The following is a 13,578-nucleotide window of genomic DNA, read 5'->3' as shown; positions in this document are numbered from 1 at the left end:
CCCCAACAGAGATATTACATCAATACTTAGCTGAGCCTCCTTTTGCAGATATAACAGCCTCTAGACGCCTCCTATAGCCTTTGATGAGTGTCTGGATTCTGGATGGAGGTATTTTTGACAATTCTTCCATACAAAATCTCTCCAGTTCAGTTCAATTTGATGGCTGTCGAGCATGGACAGCCTGCTTCAAATCACCCCATAGATTTTCGATGATATTCAAGTCCGGGGACTGTGACGGCCATTCCAGAACATTGTACTTCTCCCTCTGCCTGAATGCCTTTGTAGATTTCGAACTGTGTTTTGGGTCATTGTCTTGTTGGAATATCCAACCCCTGCGTAACTTCAACTTTGTGACTGATGTTTGAACATTATCCTGAAGAATTTGTTGATATTGGGTTGAATTCATCCGACCCTCGACTTTAACAAGGGCCCCAGTCCTTGAACTAGCCACACAGCCCCACAGCATGATGGAACCTCCACCAAATGTGACAGTAGGTAGCAGGTGTTTTTCTTGGAATGTGGTGTTCTTCTTCCGTCATGCAAAGTGCTTTTTGTTATGACCAAATAACTCAATTTGTGTCTCATCAGTGCAAACCACTTTGTTCCAAAATTAATCTGGCTTGTCTAAATGGACATTTGCATACAACAAGTGACTCTCTTTGTGGCGTGAGTGCAGAAAGGGCTTCTTTCTCATCACCCTGCCATACAGATGTTCTTTGTGCAAATTGTGCTGAATTGTAGAACGATGTACAGATACACCATCTGCAGCAAGATGTTCTTGCAGGTCTTTGGAGGTGATCTGTGGGTTGTCTGTAACCATTCTCACAATCCTGTGTGTATACCGCTCCTGTATTTTTCTTGGCCTGCCAGACCTGCTGGGTTTAACAGCAACTGTGCTTGTGGCCTTCCATTTCCTGATTCCATTCCTTACAGTTGAAACTGACAGTTTAAACCTCTGAGATAGCTTTTTGTAGCCTTCCCCTACACCATGATACTGAACAATCTTTGTTTTCAGATCCTTTGAGAGTTGCTTTGAGGATCCCATACTGTCACTCTTCAGAGGAGAGTCAAAGGGAAGCACAACTTGCAATTGGCCACCTTAAATACCTTTATATCTCATGATTGGACACACCAGTCTATGAAGATCAAGGCTTAAAGAGCTAATCCTACCAATTTGGTGATGCAAGTAATCAGCATTGAGCAGTGACAGGCATTCAAATCAGCAAAAGGACAAGGGGACCCAAATCTTTGCACAGCCAGTTTTTCACATTTGATTTAATTTCATACAACTAAATACTGCATCACTAAAAATCTTTGTTTGGAAAACACCCCAGTACTCAGATGTTTCTAGGTAATGAAAGACATACCACTGTTATCTGTTTTGTTGAAAGGAGAGTAAATTATTTTGCAGGCTGAAAGGGGTTCCCAAACTTTTTCATATGACTGTATAAAAATGACAACGCTGCAAACTCGCACGCTTTCTCAATGTTTGTGTGACTTACTGTCATGTGGCGCTTGGTGCCATTGCTGTACCTCCAAGTTGTTTGCCTGCCTAAGGAAAAGTCATCTCTGAAAAAGGGGCACTGGAATCATCGGGTAGAGGGGTCCTTTCATCAGACTGGCCGGCCCAGCACTGACTCAGCTGTGGAATGGCCAGTAGCTTGCTGGCCGAGGTTTCCAGGACTCTGAATCCTCATATGTGACAGTTCGGTATTCAGTGTGTGGTATCACCTATTCTTGCACTTTGCCTTGTTCTTTGTAATGTTGTATTGTATTCCTCAGGTGACCATGATAGACTGGCCATCTAGCTCAGTGAAGAGGATTACTTGTGTCCTGTTCTGTATATTGTATTTACCCAGTGGCGTGCAGAGGCTAGAAGGTGCCCGGGGCAAACACCTTGATTGTATGCCCCCTATGGTGAGGTACTGTCAAAGTGAATGGTAAAGATGGCATAATAATAATTCTTTGTATTTATATAGCGCTTTTCTCACTACTCAAAGCGCTCAGTAATTGCAGGTTAATGGCCTTACTCAAGGGCCCAACAGAGCAGAGTCCCTATTGGCATTTTATGGGATTCGAACCGGCAACCTTCCGAATGCCAGTGCAGAACCCTAACCTCAGAGTCACCACTCTGAATATGATAATGAAAGTCATAGTAAATAAGAAATAAACACTTTATTCAAATTAATTATTCGTATAAGTTTGTTTCCCCAAATTAGATCTCCTCTCCGAAAACAATTGTACAACTTCATTTTGTACATCATCTGTGAGGAATTCTTTTTCAATGCTGATTAAAGCCAGGTTGGTCAGACGCTCTTGTGACATGGAAGATCTCAGATGAGTTTTTATTAATTTCAATTTTGAAAATGATCTTTCACAACTTGCGATTGAAAATGCAATGGTGAGTAGTAATCTGTACGTGATGCAAATCGTGACAGTCAGGAAGGAGTACAGTCGAATATTATTGAATAGAACGTTCTCTCTCTTTCGACAAGTCATAGTCTGGAATTAAATCTATACATATATTTCAGCATGTCTGTCTGTTGGTTGGTTGGTTGGTACGTTTACATCAGTGTTTTGATTGGCTGATATTCTACGAATTTTGAAAATTTGGACCAACCAACTAAAAATGCCCAAGTGGAAATCGAACCCACGACCTCCCGAGTGCCAAGGTGCCGGCTTAACCATTGCGCCAAAGCAGTCATACGTTTACGCAAAGAAAACAAGCAACTCTACTTACAAAATAGTGTATGAGAAATGCTGCCTTTCTACCTAATGGACAAATTGGGGAGTAGCTACATATGCCACTACCCCGTCAAAGAAGCAGCTTATCCTTACAAAGAATCCTTACGAGAGAATCGTTTAAATGCAACTGAAGGTGAAATTGTTGAAAGAAGACAGCAAGAGCGACAAAGACTATGAGAAAATAGACTTCATGAAAACGAGGAAGATGCAAATTCAAGGCGTCAACAAGATCGCATTCGAACTCGAGAAAGTCGAGCAAATGCGTCTGAAATTCAAGCTCAACTTCGAAGAAACACTGACGCACGTCGAAGAGCCTCTGCATGAGCTGCTTTCAGCAATCAACTTTCTCGTGCTCTGGCTACGATTGAAGACTTTGACACCAACGTTTCAGTGCATTCAATTGGTCCTATGGTCAATGAATGTGTACATTGTGGTGCTCTTCAGTGGAATGGTGAAACATCTTCTATGTGCTGTAGTGGTGGAAAAATTCGACTTGCTCCATTTACCCCTTTGCCCGATCAATTGGTTTTGTTGTGGTCAAATCCGGCTTTTATGAAGAAAATTCGTGCGTGGCAACCAGTGGCATTGCAGCTTATGGGAGGTCGAACTGCGCACTCTACATTCAAGCTCAGTTTGGATCTCAATGCAACTTCCACATGCAACATTCCAGTTCAATCACAACGAGCTGAATTGTTACGCAATACAGACTTGATTGTGTGGGATGAAGCACCTATGATGATCAAGTACGGTTTTGAAGCTCTTGACAAGTCGCTCAAAGATATCATGGGCAACGACAAAGTCTTTGGTGGCAAGACAGTTGTGTTGGCTGGCGATTTCCGACAAATTCTTCCAGTGGTTCCCAAGGCAACTGCAGCCCAAATTGTCGATTCGTGCGTCAAACGTTCATATCTTTGGAAACACTTTACTACATTTCGACTTAAAACTAATATGCGTGTACAAAATGCTGTGGACTCGGCAAGTGCCACTGAAATTGAAGACTTTGCTAATTTTCTGTTGCGTGTTGGTGATGGAAAATCAAATGACTGTGAAGATTGTGGTCAAAGATTTGTCAAAATCCCCAAAGATATGGTCATTCCGTGGCAACCAAGAACAAATACACTTCAAACTTTGATCCATGAAGTGTACGATAATGCCGAAGAACATTATCTTAATGATGGCTACTTTTCGGACAAAGTCATCCTGACTCCACTCAACACTGATGTCCATGACATCAACAACAAGATTGTGGATATCCTGCCTGGCGAAGAGCAAGAATACTTATCGATTGATTCTGTTGAAGATTCTGAAGGCTTGGATGCATCTCTATATCCTGTTGAATTTCTCAACACACTTGCTATTTCTGGGATGCCACCTCATAAATTGCGTCTCAAAGTTGGCTCTCCAATTATTCTGCTGCGTAATATCAATGGACATGAAGGACTTTGCAATGGCACACGACTTCAAGTCCGACAACTCAAGCGAAATTGCTTGCTGGCTTCGATCCTCACTGGAGCCCACAAAGGCAAACTTATTGCCATTCCACGTACTCCTTTGGTTATGAAAGATTGTGGACTGCCATTTGAACTTTGATGACGCCAATTTCCAGTACAACTGGCCTTTGCAATGACCATTAACAAGGGTCAAGGTCAAACAGTTCAAGAGGTTGGTGTTTACCTACCCCAACCAGTATTTGCTCATGGTCAATTGTATGTTGCCTTATCTCGAGCAACTTCAAGAAAGAAGATCAAGCTCTTAGTTGGAGAAGATTGCCACGAGGATCAAGATGGTCTTTGCATCAATAATGTAGTGTACCCAGGGGAGTACTGAGAAAAGCGCTATATAAATGTAATGAATTATTATTATTATATCCACTTAAATACTTGAATAAACATAGTTTACGTATTCGTTAAGTATGCATTGATTGTGTTAATGATTCATAATTTTATTTTGATAAAGATAAGTCGTTCATTTTATGGCATGTAACACTTTCATACATGACTTAAACTAGAAACAACTTTCATTAAGTTTATTATTGCCTTGGAACTAAGATCCATACAGCACAGGTGGTAGAGTGCACACTACCCTTGGTCGGTGGTTCGATCCCGGATGCCGGAACTAAGTTAGGACCTAACACCACCTACTGTCCGCCTGGGTTCGAATCCCGATTCGTTGTGTGGCACAAATAACAAAAAACATTTTATTACTAAATTTAATCATGGTACAAATAATTTTGCACTTAATGACTTTTACCCTGCAACACTGATAAAAGTCGCATGCAGCCCGTCCTTGTATGATAATATACTGTTAAATTATTACTAAACTAGCCTTTTCAGCCCATTATTGACAGGAGTTTGATCAATGTAGTCTTCCCTGGCGACAACAAAAAAAAATTGACTAATGTAGCTGAAGCTTCTCTTTAAAATCTACTGTAGCTGCTTCAATATAGAAAATAATACGCTACTGTGGCTGTCTGTCTGTCTGTCCAGGAATTTAAATCACCTGTAGCTCACAAACCACTTGATCTATTGACCTGAGATTTGGTACACATATACCACGTGACGTCTACTGTCCGCTTTTGGGTGATGATTGACCTGCAAGGTTATTCCTCTTTTTATTTTAATTTATTTTATTGTAGAATCAACTCTCGGCAGCGGCCAGCAGGGCGACCGTGCAGCACATGCGTACGGGTACTGTTGTCATCTCTACCACCTTCACCGTCACTTCCCCTACCTCTCCATATCTTAAATCATTCTTGAGGCAGATTGAAGATTTAAATGCCAGCTTAAGTGAAAAATTAAAGAAAATGTACTAAGTAATTGCAACACAAACACTGACTTAATCACTTTTAACGTGAAAAGATACAGACGAAAGAAGAGAAGCAGCGGGCCGCTAGGGTGGAGAAAAGAACAAGAAGCAGCAAGAGCATCAATCTCTGAGCAAACGAATGGTAAACGTACTGAGAAAGAGGATGAAATCTATGAATGCTCAAGTTAAGTGTATTCACGGCACGTTATCATTACTGGTATAGAATATAATGTATGCAGGGCCGGTGTAAGGGTTTTGGCACCCTTATGAAACAATTTATACTAGAATTATTGTAGAATTTTTTAAAGTAATAATTCGTTGTTTGTAGCCATAATTAAAAATAGTCAAATATTTTAATGTACAGTCATCACAATTTATAACAATGCCTGACTGTAGTGTGCTTATAAAGCTCGCATGTGAAAGGTCAAGAACCCTGACTGAACTTCCAAAACATGCAAGAATTCTAACATAACCCAGATTTACTCTGGCTACACAGACTTACCTTACTGGACTAGCTAGAAGTACAAGAGAGATGAAATAAGTGAGGTGAACTCAGAAAAACACTTCACTGCACCACCAAGGTTGGACAAATGACCCTTAACACGTTCACTGCGCATACAGGACTGAGGGAGCGGAGCGTCTCTCGAGTCGTGCTGAAGCCCTTTTCAAGTTCGTTTGACTCATGGGTTCAATTTCATGTCCCGTGTGAAACAGACATAATTTTCATAATGTTTTGAAGGGAAGGCCTCTTTTCGCTGCGTGGGGTCCGGTCAGGCCAGGTGTGAGCACTTCTAGCTCTTAGAAGTAATAGTGCTTCACTGAGAATGAGCTATAATAATTTCAATTTGTTCATATTAAATTAAAATTATTTTTGAAACAGGGCTCTCCTAGAGAGCAACACTCTTTAGATTGGATGCCCCCCAGATATGGATATCCGTGGCTGTTGTCCCATTGGCCTCCCCACCCCTGTATTTGCCCCATTTTTTGTCACCCACTGCACGCCACGCCTACCTGGAAAGGGGTATCTTTCTGAATTGCCTTTCCCAAGATTTCTTCCACTTTTCTCCCTACATGGGTTTCTTTTCTGGGGGGGGGGCAGGTCTTGTCTTCTTAGTAAGTCAAAGCTGTGGGGGCTGTCAAAAACAGGGCTTGTCAAAGTCCATTGTGGCACTAATTGGGGATTTTGGGCTATACAAGACATACATTATTATTGTTATTACGGCCAATGGTCCTTTTACGGACAGAAAGCTACTAAAGAGCATTAAATGAGCACCAGGGTTACGCCGCCAGGGTTACGCCGCCATACTCTGCGGCATTCGAACAAAACTAATCGGAAGAGGAAAAAAACGCGCATTGTTGATTGACAGATGACCACGCCCATCGGACACGCCCATTTCACTCCGGGTTTGTCTGTCAAATGCGAGTTTATGCGACTTCAGATTATGACGTCAATCAAAGACGTTTAATAACACTTAATAGGTCTCATTTTTTTATTACAAGAATTTACTTCAAATATATCATCTCACTCCACAATACTGAATATTGGGAAGGTAAACGTTAACCATAACTGACTATCTTCTGTTAGCTTGATACGCGCTACTCTTCGCACATTGTGCTCGATGGTTGCCGTTGTGCCGTTTTTTATTGCAGCTTCCAAGCAGAAATATCGTGACCAAGAGCATAAAAGACATTCTTAGACGTGAGAATATACTTTTTGTACCTTTCTTGCTCATCTGTTTCTTGTTCCTTCTGGATTATATAACTATTAGCGTTTACTGCTGAAACCCCAGCTTTCATCAATACGGCAGTGTTTTCTTTCATACGTGGGAAGCGCGAATGTGTTGCTGCAGACCGCCGCAATATCTACTTGGGCCTTCTCCGCTCCGCCGTGTTACAACTACTAGTAGAAACAAGAGTTGCTTTCAATGGCGCTTGTTGTGCTGCTTACCAGTCTGCATCTCGTATATAGGCGCAAGTAGCAAATTACTTACCAGTCAGTACAGTGTAGTGATAAATCCTGTGGCCAACCGGTGCATTGAAAAACTCGGAGCCCCGTGAAAGTCCGATTTCAAGAAGTCAGTTGACAGCCGCCAATCAACGTTTACCACCGTTCAGTAAGGGGGCCGCAGTGCGCAGCAACGTTAATAACAAGGCGCTTAGCAAAGTGGAGGAGTGGAGAATGCAGCCGAGTTCAAAGAATTACGGAGATGGAGACGTACAGTACACACTCGTGCATTTATTTGTTTTCTCTTACTGGCTCGTTTTACAAATGTTGTCTGGTACAAGATGCGCACTGATTACTGTGCTGTGCTTACCATCGATCCTCTCACAAATGAAGTGTAACTTTTTGGCATTTTTGTCTAATGACAAGAAGCCCTCCGCTAGTTTTGAAGACTGTTACTATCAACAGCAATCAGCGTGTTAACGTAAAATGGGAACAGTTCGCTGCGGCTCCTTAAAGAACGTCTGGCGTTTTCTGAGCGCGTTCTCAGAGTCCTGCAAAGTGCATTAAGCACACGGGAAGCGGATTTTCACCGGCCTCTGGACTCTTCACCACACCTTCTATTTGTCTTTTTCCGGCCGAAGTGCGCATGCGTGGTGTAGCCGATCGGCTACGTTGTATTAGTGATGAGCATTTCGGTCCGCTTTACTGGTTCGATTCTTTCGCGCTATCTGTTTAAGTGAATCGATTCATTTGACTCATTTAAAGTCTGGCGTATATAGGGGGCTAATCTGTATTTTGATATACAGTATATGTTTATGTGTATATGTTAAATTATATAGCTGATTTTTTATATATACTGTATATAGTTTGTAACAAGGCGCTATATATGCGCCCAACCTAACACAGATTCACACTGGAGGCACACGTATAAAATAAATAAACTTTTTATTTTCTTCACCTGTGGGGCATGTCTTCCCCGTAATCCCCACAGGCACAACGCAGTCCCAAAAACACCAAGTAGGCCTACACCACACATTTCTGCTCCTGCACCACTCCCACTCCCACTCCCACTCCCACTCCCACTCCCCCTCCACCCGACCCTGGCCTCTGAGTGGTGGTTGCTGGCTCCTTTTATTGGGTACCTGGTGCTCCAGTTGCTTGATTGCTGACATCCGGCTGCACTTCCGGGTGTGGTGAATATGCTGCCCAATAAAAGGTTCAGGAGTCCCAGCTGCAGCACCCTCTGGCGGCGCCTGTGGGACCCAACAGGGCTGCACCCAACTCCAATTGCCTTGGAGCCCTGTGGGAAACCGAGGCACTGCTCCAACCCAGGGGGGGCGGCCATCCAGTGTCCAGGAGGAGGTATTGCACCGTCCAGCGCTGCTCCCCTTGAATATACAGTGAAGGGGTGTCCCAGCCGGGTCTGCCACAATATATATATATATATATATATATATATATATATATATATAATATACATAATACCACCATTGTCTTGTTTCTACACTCAAAGCATGATAACACATTGAAGATACATAACTAAAATAAGACGATTCATTACACAATCACAAGTGAATGAGAACTGTGTAACTTGTACTGATTTGTTTGTGATCTCAGCTAGTGACTCGCTCACAATCCAAATGAGTCGAGACTCGTGAGTTACGCAGTTCTTGCGCATGCGCTTTAACGTTTTTTTCAGAGATCCAAAACATAGACATATATAGGTAGACGCCGCATGACCAGCAGCATCGTACGTCATATTGCGAGTGGCACTGCTGTGGAGTGAAGTAATGTATAAAGATGTCTCACGCATGTGCTGCTTGGGCCTGTACAAACCGCTGTACGCTCCAAACCAGATCACAGGGATTACATTTCATAGGTAACAGTTGTTTTGGTTATATTTGGCCATTAGAAAATCCCGTTTTATAATCTTAACTTTAGCTCCGCCAGGCTAAGCTAGCAAAGCTATGCATTCATGTGCTGTGTTACCATCGAGATTGCATTGTCTTTATAATATCCTCAGACTGACAGCTGTGATTGATCGACTTTGTGCGGACAGACAGACAGACAATCATGTAAATCTATCACTTTGTTTAATTTTATGAAGCCAAACTGTTACTAGCAGTGCCGTTTTTTTCCTTTCACAAGAAATTCAACTGAAAAAGAGTAAAGATCTGTAAAAGATCTACATGTGTGTGTTAGGGGGCTGGAATAACATCCCTTCAGCTGGTCAGTTCCAGGCCATTTTCCGTCGTCTCATAGCTCAGTGTGGTGCCTCTGCAAGCACATCTGGAAACGTGGCAGCACAGGATGAGACTGTCTCCTGTTGAGATGTCCTCTACACCACCAGCAGCAGCAGCAGCAGCAGAAGAGCTTCCATCCCCTTTTGCAAATATCCCTGTAATTGTGTGTGACTATAGCTACTTACCAACCCGCTTTGGTGGCCTCGTGGAAAATGCCCTGTGATTACATTTCAGGGTTTGTTGTTCGGCAGATTTTGAGAAAGCTGTCCTGTGATGTGTGCCATGCTAGTTTGGTAACAGATGCTGTACCAGCATCATATGTTCAAAGCTGCCACTCGCTCACATTAAAAAACAAAGGAGGTCTGATGATTCCTTCTGAGGGTCCAGTCAAGGTGGTCAACGTAGCTGAGCGTGTTATCTGACAGTCAACATTAGGGCAAGCTGTCGGTGTATCTTTGATCAATCAGTTTGTTCAGGCTGAGATTGGTTCAGATGATGTGTTGTTTCTCAAGGAGCTCATTGAGGAAACACAGTTTGAAATTGACAACCATCATTTTATGCCCATGTCTTTAGTTGTGTCTGTCTTCCACAAACTAAGGCTGCACCATATTGCAGACTGAATACTCTCAAATTACAGAGTGGCAACACACGGAAAAAGCTATGGAAGACAGTTCTGTTTCATGGATTTTTAGATCCTATCCTGTATATATTTAAGTAACCATATTGTGTGTGTGAGAGAGAGATCGAGAGAGGAATGAATGAAATGTTTTCAAAAATTAAGCCAATTTGTATACAATAAAATTGTTTCTTTTTGTCATTGAGTGTATTACTTCACTGTTAAAAGAAAGACCAGACTGCCAGTTGCAGTCTTACTATTTTGACTTTCACACATTGGTCAAGTTTTCATCTCAATAATTGCCATTATTAGTGTACAATTGGATATAAATAATTGCATTTAAACGAGTCGCCAAAATCTGTTGTATGTAAACGATGCTGTTTTAAACGTTATTGTTTTTTCATCAGAAAACCCGGTTTCCACGTCTACCTGCATTAGTTTAAATGGCACTTCTGCCACTCGCAATATGGCGGACATGCTGACGTATCGTGTCGACCGGGCAACACAGTGAATACGGCGTCCACCTATCTATGTCTATGATCCGAAAGACTCGGGTGACAACACGCAGGAACGGACACGCTTGTGCTTTAGCATTCCCGTGGAGCTCCTTTGAATCGATTCGCTCGTGCTCATGAATCGGATCATATCATTCTCTGAAAAGAGTTGTTCAAAAGGAACAAATCGCTCGCTAATCTCCCGTCATTATATCATATGCATTTTCAGGTGTTTTAGTGTAGATGCTTTTGTAAAAGATGTGAAAATGTTAGTACGGACGGAGATCTTTTAATTTGAAAATAGCCGTAGTAATGTGAATGTAGCGTTATCTGGCCAGTTGTGCTTGGAGCAAAGAAAGTGCCCTGCCAGTATTAAATAGCTGAAGTCTCCACTGTGGACTGTGTACGGACAGCCCATCATGCCCATCTCCCCCCTATCCTTGAAGACCCCAGTGAAACACTGTAACACAGCTGTATTCTGTGGTTTCCTTCAGCTGCTTGTACAGTATATGTGAGTAAGACAAGCTAAATGGATCCTCTTTTTAGTTCTGTATTTCCTAGCTTTAACGTTTCTGTTGTAGTTACTGGGCAGGGATATTGTGACTTTAGTATGGCTTCAATTCTTGGAGAACACATTCTCGCACAGCGTGTGCTGCCTGTTGGATGCAGACACCAAACAACAATCAGCCACAACATTAAAACCATCTGTCTAATATTGTGTAGGTCCCCCTGTGCTGCCAAAATAGCTCTGACCCATGGATGCAGAATCATGGACTCCACAAGACCTCTGGAGGTGGCCAGTGATGTTTGGCACCAAGACGTTAGCAGCAGATCCTTCAAGTCCTGTAAGTTGCAAGGTGGGGCCTACAGCACTTCCTATAGATGCTCGATTGAATTGAGATCTGGGGAATTTGGAGGGCAAGTCAACACTTTGAACTCTTTGTCATGGTCCTCAAACCATTCCTGAACAATTTTTAATGTTATTCTGCTGAAAGAGGCCACTGCCATGAAGGGGTGTACAAGGTCAGCCCCGCAGCAATCTTTAGGTAGGTAGTACATATCAAAGTATTATCCATATGAAGGCCAGGGCCCAAAGTTCCCGGCGGAACATTACCCGGATCATCACACTGCCTCCACCGGCTTGCCTTCTTCAGATACGGTACGTAGTGCATCCTGCTGCCATCTCTTCTTCAGGTAAACGACACACACACACACACACAGTCGTCCATCAACAAGAGCTAAAAGAAGACGTGATTAATCAGAACAGGCCACATTCTTCTATTGCTCCATGGTCCCGCTCTGATGTGCATTGTGCCCACTTTCTGTGGGGAGCAGTGGTCAACATGGACACTCTGACCAATGGGTGGCTATGTAGCGCCATACACAGCAAGCTGCAATGCACTGTGTGTTCTGACATCTTTCTCTCATGGCCAGCATGATGTTTTTCAGCAGTTTGTGCTACAGGAGCTCTTCTGTGGGATCAGAGCTTCAATTGTCACACACGTCAGTGAGTCTTGGGCACTCACGCCCAGTTGTCCTTCCTTGGACCACTTTTGGTAGGTAAATAACCGCTACATGCCAGGATACCCCACAAGATCTGCAGTTTTTCAGATGCTCTGACCCAGTTGTGTAGCCCTTGTCAAAGTCGCTCAAGTCCTTACACTTGCTGCCTATTTTTCCTTCTTCCAGCACATCACTTCAAAGACCTGAGTGTTCACTTGATTCCTAAAATATCCCAAACCCCTGGACAGGTGCCATTGGAACGAGATAATTGATGCTTCATACTGGAAGTGATGCAGAAAACACAGGCACCATAAAAGCAGCTAAAAATGGACCATAGAATACAGGAAGAAGTAAATTATGAGCTGAAACTACACAGAACAGCACAATATTACAGGGATGAACTGCTGAGTCAAATCATAATTGAAAACAATTGTATAATTAGGAACACTAAACTACAGCCAGTAGTTATGGCCACCATAAGTATAATGAGGTCTTTGTTTGTGTTAGTTTGACGAGAAAGCCAAGTTAGGACAATAGCAGAGCACCATCTGGAGTGGAAGCAGATGACAACTGAACTGGGGCAAGAGGAGGAACGACACCAGCAGTGGTTGAAATGAATAAAAGAAACAAATGGTGCCCTAATGTCCTGCTGTTTTTATACCGTGAGGGCACAGAGGTAAGCGCCGCCTCGCAGATTCCTCCAGCATCCACAACTTGATTCCCACGCCATGCAGCCATCGCCAGTGTGGCTTTTCCTGCCCCATTCCAAAGCCATGAGTGTTAGGCCACCTAGTTTGGGTACGAGTGAGCCCCCCGATCAGCATTGGCTCCAACCCCCCATTAACTGGAACAGGGCAGTCTGAGAAGGCGATTGTTCTTGGTGCACCTCAGTTTAATGCAGTTCTGCAGATTATTGAAAACTTGGAGAGTGGGCAGACATTTAGTCACATGTGATTAATTCAATATGCAGAATTTGCTATTTCTCCTTGCGGAAAATGTGACACTTCGTTTATGTGACATTTATGATGCGAGTGTAACATCATTCAAGCTACATTTACTTCTTTAACATGTTTTTTTTTTTTTTTAAAGTAACAGAAAACATCCCACTCAGCACTTTTTTTGTTTTTACTCAATATGGTATTAAATCAGCTCAGTTTGGATACACTCCTCATATACAGTACATTTCATAAACCCTTAGGCATTGTAACACTGGGTTATGTCTTCAAG

The 13,578-nt window shown here is 42.7% G+C and overlaps 1 protein-coding gene across 1 annotated transcript; it reads left to right on the top strand.

Moving 5' to 3' along the window:
• The first annotated feature begins 2,866 nt into the window (after window positions 1–2,866).
• LOC114657206 (ATP-dependent DNA helicase PIF1-like) lies at window positions 2,867–4,572 on the top strand. Its single transcript, XM_028808945.1, is given in 2 exon segments — window positions 2,867–3,094; window positions 3,190–4,572. Coding segments are annotated over 2 exon segments (1,611 nt in total).
• Window positions 4,573–13,578: the final 9,006 nt, after the last annotated feature.

This window comes from Erpetoichthys calabaricus, chromosome 9 (assembly GCF_900747795.2).
Source record: "Erpetoichthys calabaricus chromosome 9, fErpCal1.3, whole genome shotgun sequence".
Taxonomy (NCBI): domain Eukaryota; kingdom Metazoa; phylum Chordata; class Cladistia; order Polypteriformes; family Polypteridae; genus Erpetoichthys; species Erpetoichthys calabaricus.
This window is presented reverse-complemented; position numbering and strand designations above follow the sequence as displayed.